The sequence below is a fragment of the Monodelphis domestica genome, chromosome 1, assembly GCF_027887165.1.
Source record: "Monodelphis domestica isolate mMonDom1 chromosome 1, mMonDom1.pri, whole genome shotgun sequence".
In the NCBI taxonomy this organism is placed as follows: domain Eukaryota; kingdom Metazoa; phylum Chordata; class Mammalia; order Didelphimorphia; family Didelphidae; genus Monodelphis; species Monodelphis domestica.
Genome location: NC_077227.1, coordinates 305,695,884 through 305,712,346, shown reverse-complemented (window position 1 = coordinate 305,712,346; position 16,463 = coordinate 305,695,884). Strand labels below are relative to the sequence as shown.

Sequence of the window (16,463 nt, the reverse complement as noted above, 5' to 3'; positions counted from 1 at the left end):
TAGTAAGGCAGAGCAAGTCTAATTCTTAAGGTATATCAGGTGAAAATCACTGCTTTTGGTTCTCCCCCCAAATTCAATTCCTCCTAGTTTCTTTGAAGGGAAACTGAGACTGAGAAAATCCATAGAATAAGGAGGGTTGTTACCAGCTAGTAGCCCAAGAATAGCAGCAGGTAGCAGATGGGCTTAAAAGGTAGTTTACCAAAATTCTCTGTAGGATGTAATTTTTAAAAGTAGAACACCTTCGCTTTGTGTTTCATGACCATGGGCAATTTACTCTATAATTTTCCCAGGAATGGGGAGAGGTAAGGAAAGGACTATCTCTCCCTTCTTTTCCCTGTTCATCCCTTTTCAAGATCATCATGTGCCTGACTCAGGCCCATGCCCTAGTAATTTAGGTTTGATGAAACAATCTTAGGTCATTCAACAGTTAATAAAAAGAAATTCACTCAGCCACAGTAGAAAGATATTCAGTAAGCATAGGCACTTGAGGATACCATTAGTTGCCCTTTGTGATCCGCTAGCCAACCATTAGAAGGAAGGCCAATGGAACTCCTTATGCAATAGCTTAAGCCTTTAGTCCTCTGAGCCAGCCAAGTCTTAAGGATTTATTAAATACCTTTTCCAGAAAATCTAGCTTAACTTGTATGGGAGCAGGAGTTAGTTAGGATACTGCTCATTACCATGAGAGGCAAGTAAAATATAAGAAGATTGGGAAAGTTAAGAAGGAGCCAGGTAGGAAAGAGCCTTACATGCCATGCAGAGGGGTTTAAAGTTAATCTTAGAAGTAATAGGAAGCCACTGAAGATTTTGTAGGGGAGTAACATTGCCAGGTCCAAGTTTTTGAAAAAATTTCTTTGACCAATTAGAGTTTATTATTGTTGTAGGCGAGCCGTAGGGTCATCCCATTCTTGACCATAGTGCTGGGTCACAGCTGGGGTAGTTTTCAGCTTTCTAGGACTGTCAATTTGTGACCACTGTACAACACTGCATTTTTCTATTAAATTGTTGAAATGGCAAGCACTAGTGAAAGCACAGCACCATCAGACTAGTGAAAGGACATTGTCTTATTGAAATAAGAACTTGTGTTTTAAAATTATAAATTCTTTCATTTAACAATTATAGAGCTTTTTAAATTCACAATCCACATTATTCTCATATGGTACATTGATATTAAGCTATAATCCTAGATCTCATAACAAAGACAAATATCTTAAAAAGATTTTACTTTATTTGACAGTCATTTGAAAATAGTAAGATAAAACTAACTTTAAGATTCTGTAATTGATTTGAGTTCTTTTTGTAAGAATTTGGAAGTACTTCAGAATAATCCTCATTCCCAACAGTTTCACCTAGTTTTTCATTGGTGGCCTCTTTTGAAGAAGGGGAACTCACTTATCTTTTTTTTTTTTAAACCCTTACCCTCTTTCTTAATATCATTTTTAAGACAGAAGAGTGGCAGGGCCTAGGCAATTGAGGTCAAGTGACTTGCTAAGGGTCACATAGCTAGGAAGTGTCTGAGATCAGATTTGAACTTGGGTCCTCCCTGCTCTAGGCCTACCACTCTTTACTGTGCTACCTAGCTGCCCCAAAATCACTATCTCTTTAAGGCATAGCATACTTAGATTGTTTAGAAAATTTTCCTGATGTTGAAACAAAATCTGCAATGATTGATTCCATGGGACCAAATAGAAAAGTACAAACACTTTTTCATGTAAAGCTTTTCATGTTCTTAAAGACAAATGTCATGGATCCACAACAATAGAGGTATCATGTAATAGTGGCTAGAGAACTGAACTCAGAACTAGGAAGACCTACTTTCAAGTTTTGCCTATTACACATAATGGCTATTTGGCCCTAGGCAAATCACTTAATTTCTTAGTATTCTAGGTAACTCTCTAAGATGAGAGAAAATTGCAGAGCAACATGCTAATCCTCATTGATAATGGGAATTTATTTATATATAGGAGTTTCCTATATCAGTGAAATCAGTTTTGATCTCTGTCCTCTAGTTGCTTCAACTAACCTTCACCTAAACATTATGGCTTGATCTTGAATCCTTGTTATCCTTCGATACTCTCCAGTTTATTAACATGGGAATGTATGAAAAAATGTTCTACTTATTTTCTATACTGAAATAAATGTTGCACAAATGTCCTTCTAGTAATTAATCTGGGGGCAACTAGGTAATACAGTTGAAACAACATTAGGCCTGGAGTCAGGACAACCTGTTTCAAATGTGACCTCAGACATGTCTTAGCTATGTCATCCTGGGTAAGTCATTGAACTCCCAATTATCTAGCCCTTGCCACTCTTCTGTCTTAGAATTAATATTAAAACAGAAGGTATGGGGTTTAAAAAATAATAATAATTACCTCCAAAATCTTTCAAATATTCCCAACATGTGGCCCTCCACTCTCCTATTTGAGTAACTTTTTAAAACCTGAGAAAAAAGCCTTCAGTACATGCTTCCGTTGTCTGGCAAAACAAATTCCTACATTAATAATGAATGAAAATGTACATCTCTCTGTGAATGATTTGTGTCATCTTAAATTACTTTGAACTTGTTCATTATTGTGTCATTTGGAGTTCTAAAAATCTTTCAAGCTTGTTTTTCTCTTATCTTTTGTTATATAAATTGTTTTTAGTCTGCATTAGTTCATAAAATGTTCCTAATTTTCTCTAAAGTCATTAATTTCATCATTTTATGGCATAATATATTCCCTTATATTCATATACCATAATGAATTTAGCTTTTCCTGCATAGGATGCCACCTTAGTTTCCAATTCTTTGTCACTACAAAAAAGAACTGCTATTTTTATAAAAGGGGTGGGGGTGGGGAATACACTTACTAGTGTGATAGTCCAAAGGGTTATGCTATTTGTTAATTTTGGGGACATAGTTCCAAATTGTTTTTCAGTGTGCTTGTCTTCCCATTATCTCTCCACCATTTATCACATTTCTCTTTTGTCATCTTTGTCAGTCTAATAGGTGTATGTGTTTGAGGTGGAATCTTTAATTTGCATTTCTCTATTAGTAATTTAAAACATTTTTTCAGATGTTCTTGGTAAATTGGATGTTTTTCCTTTGAAAACTGTTTCTTTATAATCTTTGACTAACTATTAGGAAATGGCTTTTGACTGTTAAAGTATTGAGGAATTACTCATAGTCTTAAAAATGTGTATCAGTTCCTTATATATCTTGGATTTGAAATATTTATCTGAAAATCTAATTGCAAAGATATTTTCCCCAGTTAACTGTTTCCCTTCTCATTTTAACTGAATTGGATTTGTTTGTGTAAAATCTTTTAAAATGTATGTAATGAAAATGATTCATTTTACCTTCTGAGATCCTCCCTATCTCTTGTTTGGTTCCTGTCCATAAATCTGGAAAGTCATTTCTTCTTTGCTTCTCTAGTCAATTTATATTACCCCTCTTAGATTAAATTTTCTAAGTCACTTTCTCCATTTTGTATATTGGTATGTGGTTTGTCTATACCTAATTTCTTCCATATTGCTTTCCAGGTTGCCCAGCAGTTTTTGTCCAGTTTTGAATCTTTACCTAGTTACTGGGCAGCTAGGTGGCACAACGGATAAAGTGCTGGGCCTGGAGTCAGGAATAGTCATCTTCCCAAGTTAAGACCACTTGTGTAACCCCTTTCAAGTCACTTACTCCTGTTTATCTCAATTTCCTCATCTGTAAAATAAGCTGGAAAAGGGAAATGATAAACCACTCCAGTATCTTTGCCAAGAAAATCCCAAATGGGGTTATAAAAAGTCATATAAAACTAAAAAACTGCAAAACAGCAACCTAGTAATTGAGATCTTTGGGTTTGACAAACAAAAATGTGCTCTTGTGTTCATTTGTTCTTTTTGTGTCATCAGTCCCTTTAACAGTCTGGGGAAACCCATGAACCTCCTTCTCAGACTGTTTGTAAGTGCATAAAATAAATTGTGTAGGATCACAAAGAAAAAGTCAGTTATATCAAAATAAAAAAAAAAGTTCAAGGATATGAGGTCAAAGTAATTCCCAGAGATAGGGGCATTAGCAGTTGAGAACAGAATAGGCCTTGTGGAGGGACTGGACTTTGAAGAAAGTTAGGGATTCTAAGAAGTTGAGGAAAGAGTTCTTTATAATCATGAATGAGAATCTGCATAGAGGCGATGTAAAGTTGTGTATTGGAAATATATTGTAGGCTAAAGTTGTGTATTATAAATATATTGTAGGCCCTATTTGGTAAGAATGGAATTTCAAAGGCTCTAATATGAATTAAGACCAGATAGATAGATTATAAAGGGCTTTCATGACTAGTCTAAAGATTTTATTTATAGTTTTAATTTTAGTAGAGGAGTGAGATAGTCAAATCTTTGTTTTAGAATATCAATTTTGTCCACTGTGGGGAGGATGGATTGGAGAGAACAAGAGTGGAAACAAGATAGCTAACTAGAATGCCATTATAATCTGGGCAAAAAAGTCACGGAGGACTCAAGCTGAGTAGTAGCTCTGTGAATGGAGAGAGATTGATGCAAAAGATATTTTGGTGGTAGAATCAACCAGTATTGTTAGATATTGGGAAATAAAGGAAAGAGAACTATTACAGATCATTCAAAGGTTGGGTAACAAAAAGGATGTTGGTATCCTCAAAAGGGGAAGTTTTCCAGGAGAAATATATTTTGGGGAAACAACTGTTTTTTTAGATATTTTCAATCTGAGATGCCTGTGAAAAAGAAGATGTGAAGCTACAACACACAAATTAGGACTGGATATGTAGATTTCAGTTTTCTATAATTATAATTCATTTTTCTTCAATTACAACATCCCTTCTGTTTTTATTGGGGTTTAACCAATTATTATTAGTGCTTAAGCATCTTGTGTTTAACTACTTTTTAACCCCTTTTGATTCCTGGAGTTCCTCATGTGAGCATATTTTAATTTACAGTGCTATTCTTTCTGCCCCTTTATTTTCAAATCTGTTCTGTCTGAATAATACATATCTTTCCAAGGCTATAGGTATAGTTTTGGGCCCAGCAAATTGGTGACCCTTGTGAAGGCAATCTTTTCTCATAATGTTAGTATCTAGATATGGTAATTCATTTGTTACCTATACTTTGTGAATTTGCAGATAAAATATACATGGGTCTTATTATGACTAGCTCCTTTATTGGGGTTTATTTCTGTAAAGATTAAAATTAATAGACTGTCTGTAAAATAATAATTGTATTAAATTAGAAGTAGGAGGAGTTATAAAAAATAGAGAGCTATAAAAGGTAATTTCCATCTTTTTTTTAAACCCGTACCTTCTGTTTTGGAGTCAATACTGTGTATAGCTCCAAGGCAGAAGAGTGGTAAGGGCTAGGCAATGGGGGTTAAGTGACTTGCCCAGGATCACACAGCTGGGAAGTGTATTGAGGCCAGATTTGAACCTAGGACCTCCCATCTTCAGGCCTGACTCAATCCACTGAGTCACCCAGCTGCCCCCTAGGTAATTTCCTTATTGCTGCACTTAGCTGGCTATCCTAAGGCCAACAGAATGGGCCTTCTAGCTATACTCACAGACAGCACCACAAGATGGAAGTAAAGAGACCAAAATCTACCTTGGCCTCTGTTTATCAAACCTATTCTCAACCCTCAAAATTTTTTAAAATTTAGAATATTTTCCCATGGTTACATGATTCATGATCCTCATTCCCCCCCCCCCCCCCAAGCTGACAAGCAGTTCCACTGGGTCATTGTTCAAAACCTATTTCCTTGTTTTTCATATCTGCAGTAGAGCAGATCAAAACCCCAATCATTTCCCTATTGCACTACATTTTTGATAACATTTTTCTAATGCATTTCCGTTTCCACAGTTCTTTCTCTGGATGTGAACAGCATTCTTTTTTCTAAGTTCCTCTGGATTGTCCTGAATCATTGCATTGCTCCTAATAGAAAAGTCTATTACATTTGATTGTGCCACAATGTATACTGTGTACAATGTTCTCCTGGTTCTGCTCCTTTCACTTTGCATCAATTCCTGGAGGTCTTTCCAGTTCATGTGGGAATTCCTCCATTTCTTTATTCCATTCAGCACAATAATATTCCATCACCAACATATACCACAATTTATTCATTTATTCCCCAATCAATGGACACCCCCTCATGTTCCAGTTTTTTGCTACCAGAAAGCATGACTGTAAATATTTTTGTACAAGTATTATTTTCTTATTATCTTTTTGGGGTACAAACCCAGCCATGGTATGGCTAGGTCAAAGGGTGGGCATTCTTTTAAAGCCCTTTGCGCATAGTTCCAAATTGCCCTCCAGAATGCTTGGACTAATTCACAACTCTACCAGAAGTGTATTAGTGTCCCAATTTTGTACATCCCTTCCAACATTTATTACTTTCCTTTTCTGCCATAATTGGCCAGTCTGCTAGGTGTAAGGTGGTACCTCTGAGTTGTTTTAATTTGCATTCTCTAATCAGGAGGGATTTAGGACACTTTTTCATGTGCTTATTAATAGTTTTGATTTCATCATGTGAAAACTGCCTATTCACGTCTCTTGACCATTTGTTGATTGGGGAGTGGCTTGATTTTTTTTTTTGTACAATGACTTAGTTCCTTATATATTTGGGAAATTAAACTTTTGTCAGAGAGTTTTGTTATTAAAAATGTTCTCCCAGTTTGTTGTTTTCCTTCTAATTTTGGTTGCATTGGTTTTGTTTGTACAAAACTTTTTAAATTTGATGTAATCAAAGTCATTCATTTTACATTTTGCAATATTCTCTGTCTCTTGCTTGGTCTTCAGTTCCTTCCTTTCCCACTGATCTGACAGGTGTTACTATTCTATGTTCACCTAATTTATTTATTATTTCATTCTTTATATTTAAGTCATTTGCCCATTTTGAATTTATCTTGGTATAGGGTGTAAAATGTTGATCTAAACCTAATTTTTCCCATATTGTTTTCCAATTTTCCAAGCAATTTTTGTCAAATAGTTCTTGTCCCAAAAGCTGGAGTCTTTGGGTTTATTTGCCCCCTTACTCTTACATGTGACTTCTCTGAAGTCAACTATACTTTCTAATTTTCCTGTGCCATCCAGGGGAAATCATCTTGTCCTCCTGGTCTCTCAATATTCTTGGCTTTATTGCTCCATTTTTCTGGCTGCTGTTCTACTCTGGTGAACTAATTTACCCAATAATTTCCCTCACACTGTCCTGGCTTCTGGGCCCCATACCAGGTTACACATAGTTGTAAGGGGAAATTTTCTTTTGCATATTTCCTAAGAATATGGGTGTTTCTGTTATTTTTTGTATGGTATAACAACATTTTTGTAATAAATTAAGGCTTTACCAATGCTTTATTTACATGATCAAATTTTATCCCTATAGTAGACACTGTAAGTTAGGTACTACAGGTATCATTATTTACCTGTTAGTATAGGAGGAAAATGAGGCTCAGAGAGGCTCTCCCAGAGTCAAGAGTTGATAATCACATGAGGCACCATAGAAACCCAGGTCCTCATGACTTCAGTGTCAACACTGACCCTTTATATCGTGCTACACTCTTCCATCTTCTTTCCGCTTTTTGTTTAGACTACACAAACATTAGCCCTTGTTTAGTACACTTACTCCCTAGCTAGGAGCCTGTCAGTATTCTACTTTAGGTTGTTTTCCAGAATCCTATATCCTCTTCTCATTCCATAATTTAAATGGCTATTCCCTTTGAAATGGCAATGTCATAGAGGATAGGGTTTTGAACTTCAAGTAAGGAAGAACTGGGCTCATTCTTCTTCTGGCACTAAATATCTCTGCTTCAGTTTCCTCACTTGTAAAATTGGATAATAATTCTTGTACCAAGCTCACATGATTATTGTGAACTTCAAATGGTGTGTGTGTGTGTGTGTGTGTGTGTGTGTGTGTGTGTGTGTGTGTGTGTGTGTGTGTGTGTGTGTGTGTATGGAGAGTGCTTTACATACTTTCTAAAACTACTTTACAGGAACACGTACTTTCCTTACTCCTTGGCAGTAGTGGGTACTAACCCCTGGCTTGAGCTGACCACATGACCACATAAGCACCCAGGTTTGATCACCCCTGTTTTTGTCAAATTGGGAGTCCTGGAGCCACAATATATGACTTGGTCTTTTGGGACAGAAAAAATAATACAGGACCTTGCAACAAATCAGATTCCACTAATTAGTATGAGTGCTGTTGGGTTAAAAGTGACTTATAGCAAATTGAAGAAAGGTGGCCCAAATTCAAAATGAAAATTATCCTTTTTGGAACTGCTTAAAATTAAGGTCTTCTAAAAGCAATCTGTACAACTATTGTTTTTTAATAAAGAAATGTTGGATTTCATTTTATGAAATCATGTTAGGTTTAAAAGACATACATATCTGAAACTTAAGGAGGGGAGAGTACAATGTAAATATCATTTGTTTCCCCCCAAATTTGCCTTTTTCTTTCAAGACCCTTTTCTTCTGCTGGCAGCTGTGGGACATTCACCTCCTATCCCCTTTAATTTATTTGCTCAATTCTTCATGATCTTTAGCAGTATTATTTATTCCTGTGGGTTTTTTTTTTTAACAGTAGTTAAGATTGAACATTATAAGACTGGACTTAAATTAATAATTTGTATTCAAGCAAAAGCAGTAGGGGGAAAGATGGAAAAATAGGAAAAAGATAAATAGTTTACCACTATCCACAGGCAGGTCCAGTCAGCAGCAAACCCAGAAGAGAAGAGAGCGAAATCTGTTCTTGCCTTAGTTTATTAAATCTCCTCTCTGCCCACTATCATATGTCATATCCCAGGAGCCAACTATGACTTTCTATTTTGCCTGTGCCACATGGAGGAGAGCGGTCCAGGGACATTGCAGGGAAGATGACCCTGCCCCCACCTAGTGATCTCTTGATCTACTGCTACATTTTTCAGGTCATTCTACCTTCGTGACTCAATTCACCCAATGATTTACTTCACACAGTCCTGACCTCTGGGTCAAATCATCAGTAGGAGATGAGGTCAAGTGTACAACCCCAGGAGAGAGAGGAAGAGTAAATTTCCTTCACACAGTAGGTAGTGCTAATCATATTTGTTAAGGATAAGATGTTTGGCACATCCCTAGAAAACACAAATAAGGAAGAAAGCAGCCTTTTCTGTTCTTATGTCAGGGAGTCACTCAACATCATTACTCATCAGTTTTCTTCTTCATAGGGTCAGTTCTTGACCTTACTGGATGGTCACTCTCCTTGAAGTAGAATCATAGAACTAGAGTTGAAAGTAATTTGAGAAGATGTCTAGTGCAATCACCTCATTTTACAAGCGAGGAAAATGAGGTCCAGGGAGTATAAATGATTTGTCCAAGGTCATTCAACTAATGTCAGAGGTCAGATTTGAACCTTGCTTCTTTAACTACAGAGCTATTGATCTTTCTATTTTACTATGCTGATAGCACTCATGAAATCATATCCTTTCCTTAGAGGACAAGTATCTGAAGCTTCTTTTCCTGAAGGTTTGCTTCCTTTTTCCTTGGGGAGATCATTTAAGTTCAATGGTAGGTGCTTTTTCCCTTTTTCTTCCGTCACGTTTGTCCCATCTTCAATATTTAGACAAACGTCAGGATTTGCCGCTGCTTCTTTAGATTATTTTTTCACTGTTTTCATGTTAAAATCTTTCGTATTCCTCAGGAACAATTTATTCTTCCTGATTATCTTCATGGTGGACGGGTATTCTCTTTTACAACCTATAAAGTCTTACTTAATTGTGGCAAAAATAGAAACATCCTAGTCTCTGTTCAGATTGCTGACTGTACTTTCTCTGCATTCTCTGTTGTCCTGGTAAAGGTTCCTTATGGGAATCTTTGGATGAGATATATCATTCATTCTTCCTTAAGGATGCCATTATTAATTTCTTGATAGCCACACCCTAATTTAGGATCACAGATTAAGATCTGAAAGAGACCTTAGATGAAGTAATTGAAATAAGAAAGGCCAAATGACTTATTCAAGTTCATGTAAGTAATAAAATCTTATATAACCTTTTATCCTATCTTTTCAACTTCATTTTCCACCTTAACTTCTGTTCTAGTCTATAAAAATTAAAATTAGATCTCAATAATAAAAAATATTATATTTTAGGAGATTTATTCATGATCATTAGAAATAAAGGAATAAAAGGGATACAAAATAAGTGGGCCCCCAGGAAATGTAGTTCTTTTTTAGGGTAACAGATTTTCAATTATACAAGTCCTTCAGTTCTCTTCTTTCTCCTTCTCTGGTTAATTTTCTGTCACCTTAAGCCTTTTTGCTTAAATCTCTATTGTCATTCAGCTTGTCACCAGATTTACTGACATATAAAAGAGCTATACTAGAGAATTTCTAGAAAGCTTAAATTCATTTGGACTATCTTTATTTCTCTAATTGTCCCAGTAGAGAAAATATGAAAAGAATCAGTTTACAAATGGAAAAATATTGTGCTATTAGGCTTTGGGGTGTAGGAGATGATACAAGTAGGTGAGGGACTTCAGTCTTGTTCTTTGCAACAGTCTTAGGCTATTTTGTTTTTAGTCTTATTTTAAGGTGAAAGATTTACTGCAAGATTTTGAAAAATTCAACTTAGAAAATCTATTGAAAGAGAAAATGTACATTATTTTTATCTAACTAAATTTTGCAAAATGTTACTTTAGAGAAAAAAATGTACCCTGGGAAATAGTTATAATTTTTTTCAAATTCAGTAACTAAAATACTATAGTAATAAAGTTATGGCATTGTGGTTCAAAGGAAAGAGTATTTAGTACTTATTTTACATTGGTACTTATTCTTGCTTCAGCTCAGCTTCATCATCTATAAAATTAAGAATTTGTACTAGTTGACCTTACATCAAAATCCTCCTTATATCAGAATCCTCCAATTCTCAAGAATTTTGTTGTTGAGAAGGATAAATTTGTCAATTCTGTGGCATTACCATTAAAATTATTTCAGTGGCACAAGTTTGTGTAGTACAAAGGAGTTCAATATATATAGAAAGTAGAGAATTAGTATTTTTGTCTTGACCTATAATTATATATTGAGAACTCTTTGAGGCAATTGATTTTACTAATCCAGATTGATGTTGCATGAGATAATGGATAGAGAATTAAAGAGTTAGGAACACATATTAGTCGTGCGATGTTGGGCAAGTTTCCTCATCTGTATAATGAAGGCAATAATAGCACCTCTCCATTACTACCTCATATAGTTATTAGGATCAAATGAGACAATATGTGTAAAGGGCTTTGCAGTCCTTTACTATTTTATAAATATTAGCCATTATAATTATCAGCAACCATTTGTCATTTTCTTAGAGAATTTTCAGGGGTACTGAGTAGTTAAATTTACCCATGGTTAAATAGGCAGTATATGTTAGGGGCAAGGCTTGAACTCAGATTTTTCTGAATCTGACACTGGCTTTCTAGCAGCTACTTCAAGCTGCCATTTGGAGTGGGAGATACATTGAAATTATTTCTAAAATTTGCTTTTTACTGCCCCCATAGGTTGTATTTATTTTTGTCTGATTTAATGTTTTATTTTTTAATCATATTTTTACTTTCCAAAATTAGCTTGACAAAAGTAAGCTGAAGCCAGGGACAAGAGTTGCTCTGGATATGACTACACTAACTATTATGAGGTAGGCTTCAAAATTCATATTGTATATCCTTTTATTTTCGTGAAGATGAAGTTTTAGCGAAAATAATTTATGATCTTGATCACATTTTTAAAAAATAGATCATTCCTTTTTTTTTTTACTAATTTGCATTATTACCATTTAAATGGATAAATGGATCTACAGAATTCTAGCTTGTAATGAGGATGTAATAATTAAATTACTATTTATTTGTATATTTTAAAGCCATTATCCCTTTAGTAATTTATTCATAAATGAGTCCCTGACAAAACGTCTGTTGATTGAAAGAAAATGTATCTTTTAAAATAAATATACCTATCTTAACATTACAGATACTTGCCAAGAGAAGTTGATCCGCTGGTTTACAATATGTCTCATGAGGACCCTGGGAATGTTTCTTATTCAGAGATTGGAGGGCTCTCTGAACAAATCAGAGAATTAAGAGAGGTACTGAATAGCTTTTTTCAGAAGTTAAGATTAAATAGTGATGGTTTTAGGATATCTGAAAGAAGGTAATAGTATGACAGATTAGTGTTAATAGATGGTGGTATTTAAAATGAACCAATTAAGTTATGAGAGAAGAAGACTAATTGAAATGATTAGTGATAGATTATTTATAGACAAATAGCAGAAAAAAGAGTGTCTTCTTTGGCTCTGATGAAGGAAAGGGGGAAAAAACCTAAATGTTAACTATCATACAAGAAGTAACATGATATCTTGACTTCTGGTATGCAGTAGCTATGTGACACTGGACAAGTCACCTTATATCTCGGCCTCAGAGAGCACTTTATAAAAAGTAAGTTGCAGAGTAGGTGCTAGCCTACATTGCCAGAAGCTTCCTACCCTGAAATTACAAGTCATGCCCAAAATTTAAAAAATCATGTTAGCCTCTTAACGGTGGAGTCAGCTATAGATTTATTTTGATTTACAAAATGGATTGTTCTTGAAAAATTGTAAAGTGACTCGCATTTTCCTGTTGATTTCATTATAATTTGTTTCCACATTTCCTAATCTCTATCCCTGATGTCTGTTAAGAGTTCAAGACCTATTCCACCTATTAGCCACCTATTAAAACTCTGTGATAGTACAATAAAATTTAATTTAATGCCTATGTAATAGAAAGAATCCACTGAACAATTTTACTCAAAGGGTGGACCAAAGCACACCTAATATGCCTGTATTTTGCTAGTTATGCTTCAAATTGTATGTAATTGACAGTCACATTCTTATGCCTAGGTATAAGTCTTCTAGCTCTCCCACAGTGTGTCAGGTTTCCTCAGGACAAAGGAAAATACTGTGCCAAAAAACAGTTTGAAAACTGCTGCCATTCAGCTTGAGATTTGACTTGAGACATGGTACCCAAGATACCATCTGCTATTGAATTAATGGTCTGACTGCCAAAGGATAAAATTGGGCTTCCATTGCTAAAAGCTTCCCTCTTTCACTGGCCTTCTACTTACATAAGAAAGAGCTAGAATATTGAGCATTTGCAACCTATTTGCTGGCACTATTCATGCTCTTGGCACTTAGACTGTCAGATTTCCAATCTTTTGATAATTGCCATTTTTTTAATAACTGCTGGCATAAGAATATGATTCATAGGAGCATACTAGGTTTTTTAGTTCCTCTTGTCTTGTTTCTATTGGCCAAATTATAAATGTTAATTAATGTGGAAAATGAATTTTAAATACCAACTTTGTAGCTCTTAATGGTGGTCTTTTGTAACAGTATAGTCAATTAATTCCCTACTTTTCTAAATCTTTTATGTTTTCAAAATAGTTAATATGATATTCTGATATTCCTGCCTTGATGTTTGTTTCTGCAGGTAAATTTAAACTTTTAAAATATTTAATTCTGTTTAATAAATACAAATATAAAATATTCAGTAACAGCTATACATAATAATGATATCTGTCTCTTTGAAAGAGCTTCTTAGTAAAGTAAAACATTTCTGCTATTTTATTAATACTCTCCCCCCCCCCTTGTTTTTTTACTTTTTACTCATTTCTTAGGTAATAGAATTGCCTCTTACAAATCCTGAGTTATTTCAGCGTGTAGGAATAATACCTCCAAAAGGATGTTTACTATATGGACCACCAGGTCAGTATATACTTTGTTATTATATATGCCACAATTTTTGTGATCTGCTTAAGTGTTCTGAGTTAAGTAGAAACCTTTATGTTTCCTTGAGCTTTTAAGGAGACCCTCAAATTTCCAGAGAATTCCAGAGAACTCTGTTCCTTATTATATTTTCTTATTTCATTTACACTAGAGTGCTTCTATCTTTTCTTAAGGCCCTTGAAGTCATTGATTAGTAGTAGTACACAGTTCTCCAGCTGTCTACATCTTCCACTAGCCATCTTTATGGTACATGTTTATTCCCCTTTACTGTTATGACTTAGTCTTTTGAACACAACCTAAACAAAGAAGTATATTACTGCTATAGCAGAGGGTTGAGTTCTCCCTGTTCCCAGACACCTGACAGCCTGCAAGAGTATTATAACAGCATTTGTATTTCATTTCTGTAGCAGTAGTTGCACTGCCTAGCAGATGTTCAAAGGGAAAGCAGATGCTTTCTTTTCTTGCTGTGGAGTTATAGGAAGAACAGAGAAACTGACAAATTAAGAGAAATGAGGAGGCAACAATATCTATCCTCACTCAGAGACTATAATCCTTTCCTTGCTTTCCCTGCTTGTCAGGGGTAATGGGGAGAGAGTAGCTTTCTGGAGTCTTCATGGCCATGAGTTATTGAACATGCCTAGAAGTCTTAACAAAGTACATGTAAAAGTATGAATGGGTTACATTGACGTTGCTATAAATATATTTTGGTGTGATGCTAGCAATAGAATTATGTTTGGGACTTTTGTTGGGTCCTTGTGAGAAGGATCCTATGTGTAAGAAAATGAAAAATGGAATGTTGTGATATTTAGGATTTAGTAAGTTTATTAAAATCACATCTAACAGAGGCCTTCTAAATGTCCTTCCTAGGAACAGGAAAAACACTCTTGGCAAGAGCTGTTGCTAGCCAACTGGATTGCAATTTTTTAAAGGTAAAGGAAGTACTTTATAATTTGTATGGTTTTTGCAGTGAAAAGTTTTTTGTACTTTTATTATTTTGTACTTTACTTTGTGCTTCCATCAGGTTGTATCCAGTTCAATTGTAGACAAGTACATTGGTGAAAGTGCTCGTTTGATCAGAGAAATGTTTAATTATGCCAGGGATCACCAACCATGCATCATTTTCATGGATGAAATAGATGCTATTGGTAAGATGAATTGAGTTAAAATTTATTTAAGGCTTAGTTCGACAGTATTTGATTGAAATTCTGAAGGAATTAGATACTTTTCTCCTCTATTTCTTATGTAGAATAAGGGGAATTAAATATTTAGCTTCTCTGGCTATTTTGATGAGCGTCTGTGTGTGTGTGTGTGTGTGTGTGTAATAATAATTATTTATGTGTATGTATTTATATGTATATATATATGTATAAACCCTAACCTTTTGTCTTATAATTGATAACTAAGTATTGGTTCCAAGGCAGAAGCATGGTGTAACAGCTAGGCCATTAGGGTTAAGTTACTTGCCCAGGGGTCACATAGCTAGGAAGTGCCTGAGGCCATATTTGAAGCTAGGCTCTTCTCTGTCTCCAGGACTGGTCCTTTCTCCCCTGAGACCTAGCTGCCCCTGACAAACCTATGTTTATGGAACTTTGACAAAATGTAAAATTAAAGATTGTATATTAGTTTCAGCTTTGACCATATAACTTTTTAAAATTGTCTTGTTTATCCTTAAGTGTAACATTCCACATAAATTTGGTTTTAGTAAATAATTAGAAATTAAAGGAAATAAAAATACATATGGATTTCTAAATCTTATATTCACTTTAGGTGGCCGTCGTTTTTCTGAGGGTACTTCAGCTGATAGAGAAATTCAGAGGACCCTAATGGAGGTAAAGTTTTGTAAAAATGGGCTTATGCGGAAGTCTGTTATTTACATTTTACATTATTAAAATGAACACCATTAAAAGTTCCTAAAATTTCATACTTGGAGACTGACTACACAATGCAGATTTCAAAACTGATTTTTAAAAACAAGTTTTTATTTGCAATGAATGTCTGATTCTATTTTGATAATTTTGTATGTGTAAAACATTTAATCTTAGGATGTTGAATTGGTGACAAAAGAATGAGCTATAATTTTTTTTAGTTATTTTAAAGCTAACAATTTTTCCATCTGCTTCATTATTGTAAGTAAACATGAGTATCAAAAATACTGGTGATAATAGAAACATTTTAAAAGGGAAGCCCCTGAAGATTTTTTTGAGCAAAGAAGTGATATGACCAAGTTTGTGTTTGAGGAGTTGTTTGCAAGATATACACATGGTCTGATAGGAAGTTGCTGTTATAGCCCAAACATATTGTGAGAGTCTGGATTAGGGTGGTGCCAGAGGGGATGAATGTGAGAGGTTGTGGATGTGGAATATACCAACATAGTAATTATAAATAAGTCAAATAAATATTTATCACAAGATTTCAAATGATGATGCTGACAAAAATATTGAAATCAAGAGTAGGAGCAAATAAAGGGAACAGGATAATAAGTTTTGACTGTTTGATAGAAGAGTCAGGTAAAGATTTCTTGTGAATATTTAGAGATCCTTTTGGAACTTGGAAAAGAAGTAAGTACCTAGATCCAGAGATCATTTTAAAAAAATGGTAGTCAAAATCATAGGAGTAAATGAGATAGCTAGAGAGAAGGAGTGGAAAAAAGAAAAGGACAAGGGTCAACACCCTAAAGGGTGGCAGAAAGACAGAAAGAGCAGTTAAAGA

General features: G+C 34.8%; 1 protein-coding gene across 2 annotated transcripts in view; it reads left to right on the top strand.

Moving 5' to 3' along the window:
- The window catches only part of PSMC6 (proteasome 26S subunit, ATPase 6), a 35,901-nt gene that overhangs the window by 10,428 nt on the left and 9,010 nt on the right, over positions 1-16,463 (top strand). For both annotated transcript variants that reach the window (XM_056811090.1, XM_001365010.5), the window contains 6 exons: positions 11,569-11,636; positions 11,966-12,080; positions 13,646-13,733; positions 14,622-14,683; positions 14,776-14,899; positions 15,522-15,583. In XM_056811090.1, coding sequence (XP_056667068.1) covers positions 11,569-11,636; positions 11,966-12,080; positions 13,646-13,733; positions 14,622-14,683; positions 14,776-14,899; positions 15,522-15,583 — 519 coding nt within the window. The remainder of the gene's footprint in view (positions 1-11,568; positions 11,637-11,965; positions 12,081-13,645; positions 13,734-14,621; positions 14,684-14,775; positions 14,900-15,521; positions 15,584-16,463) is intronic.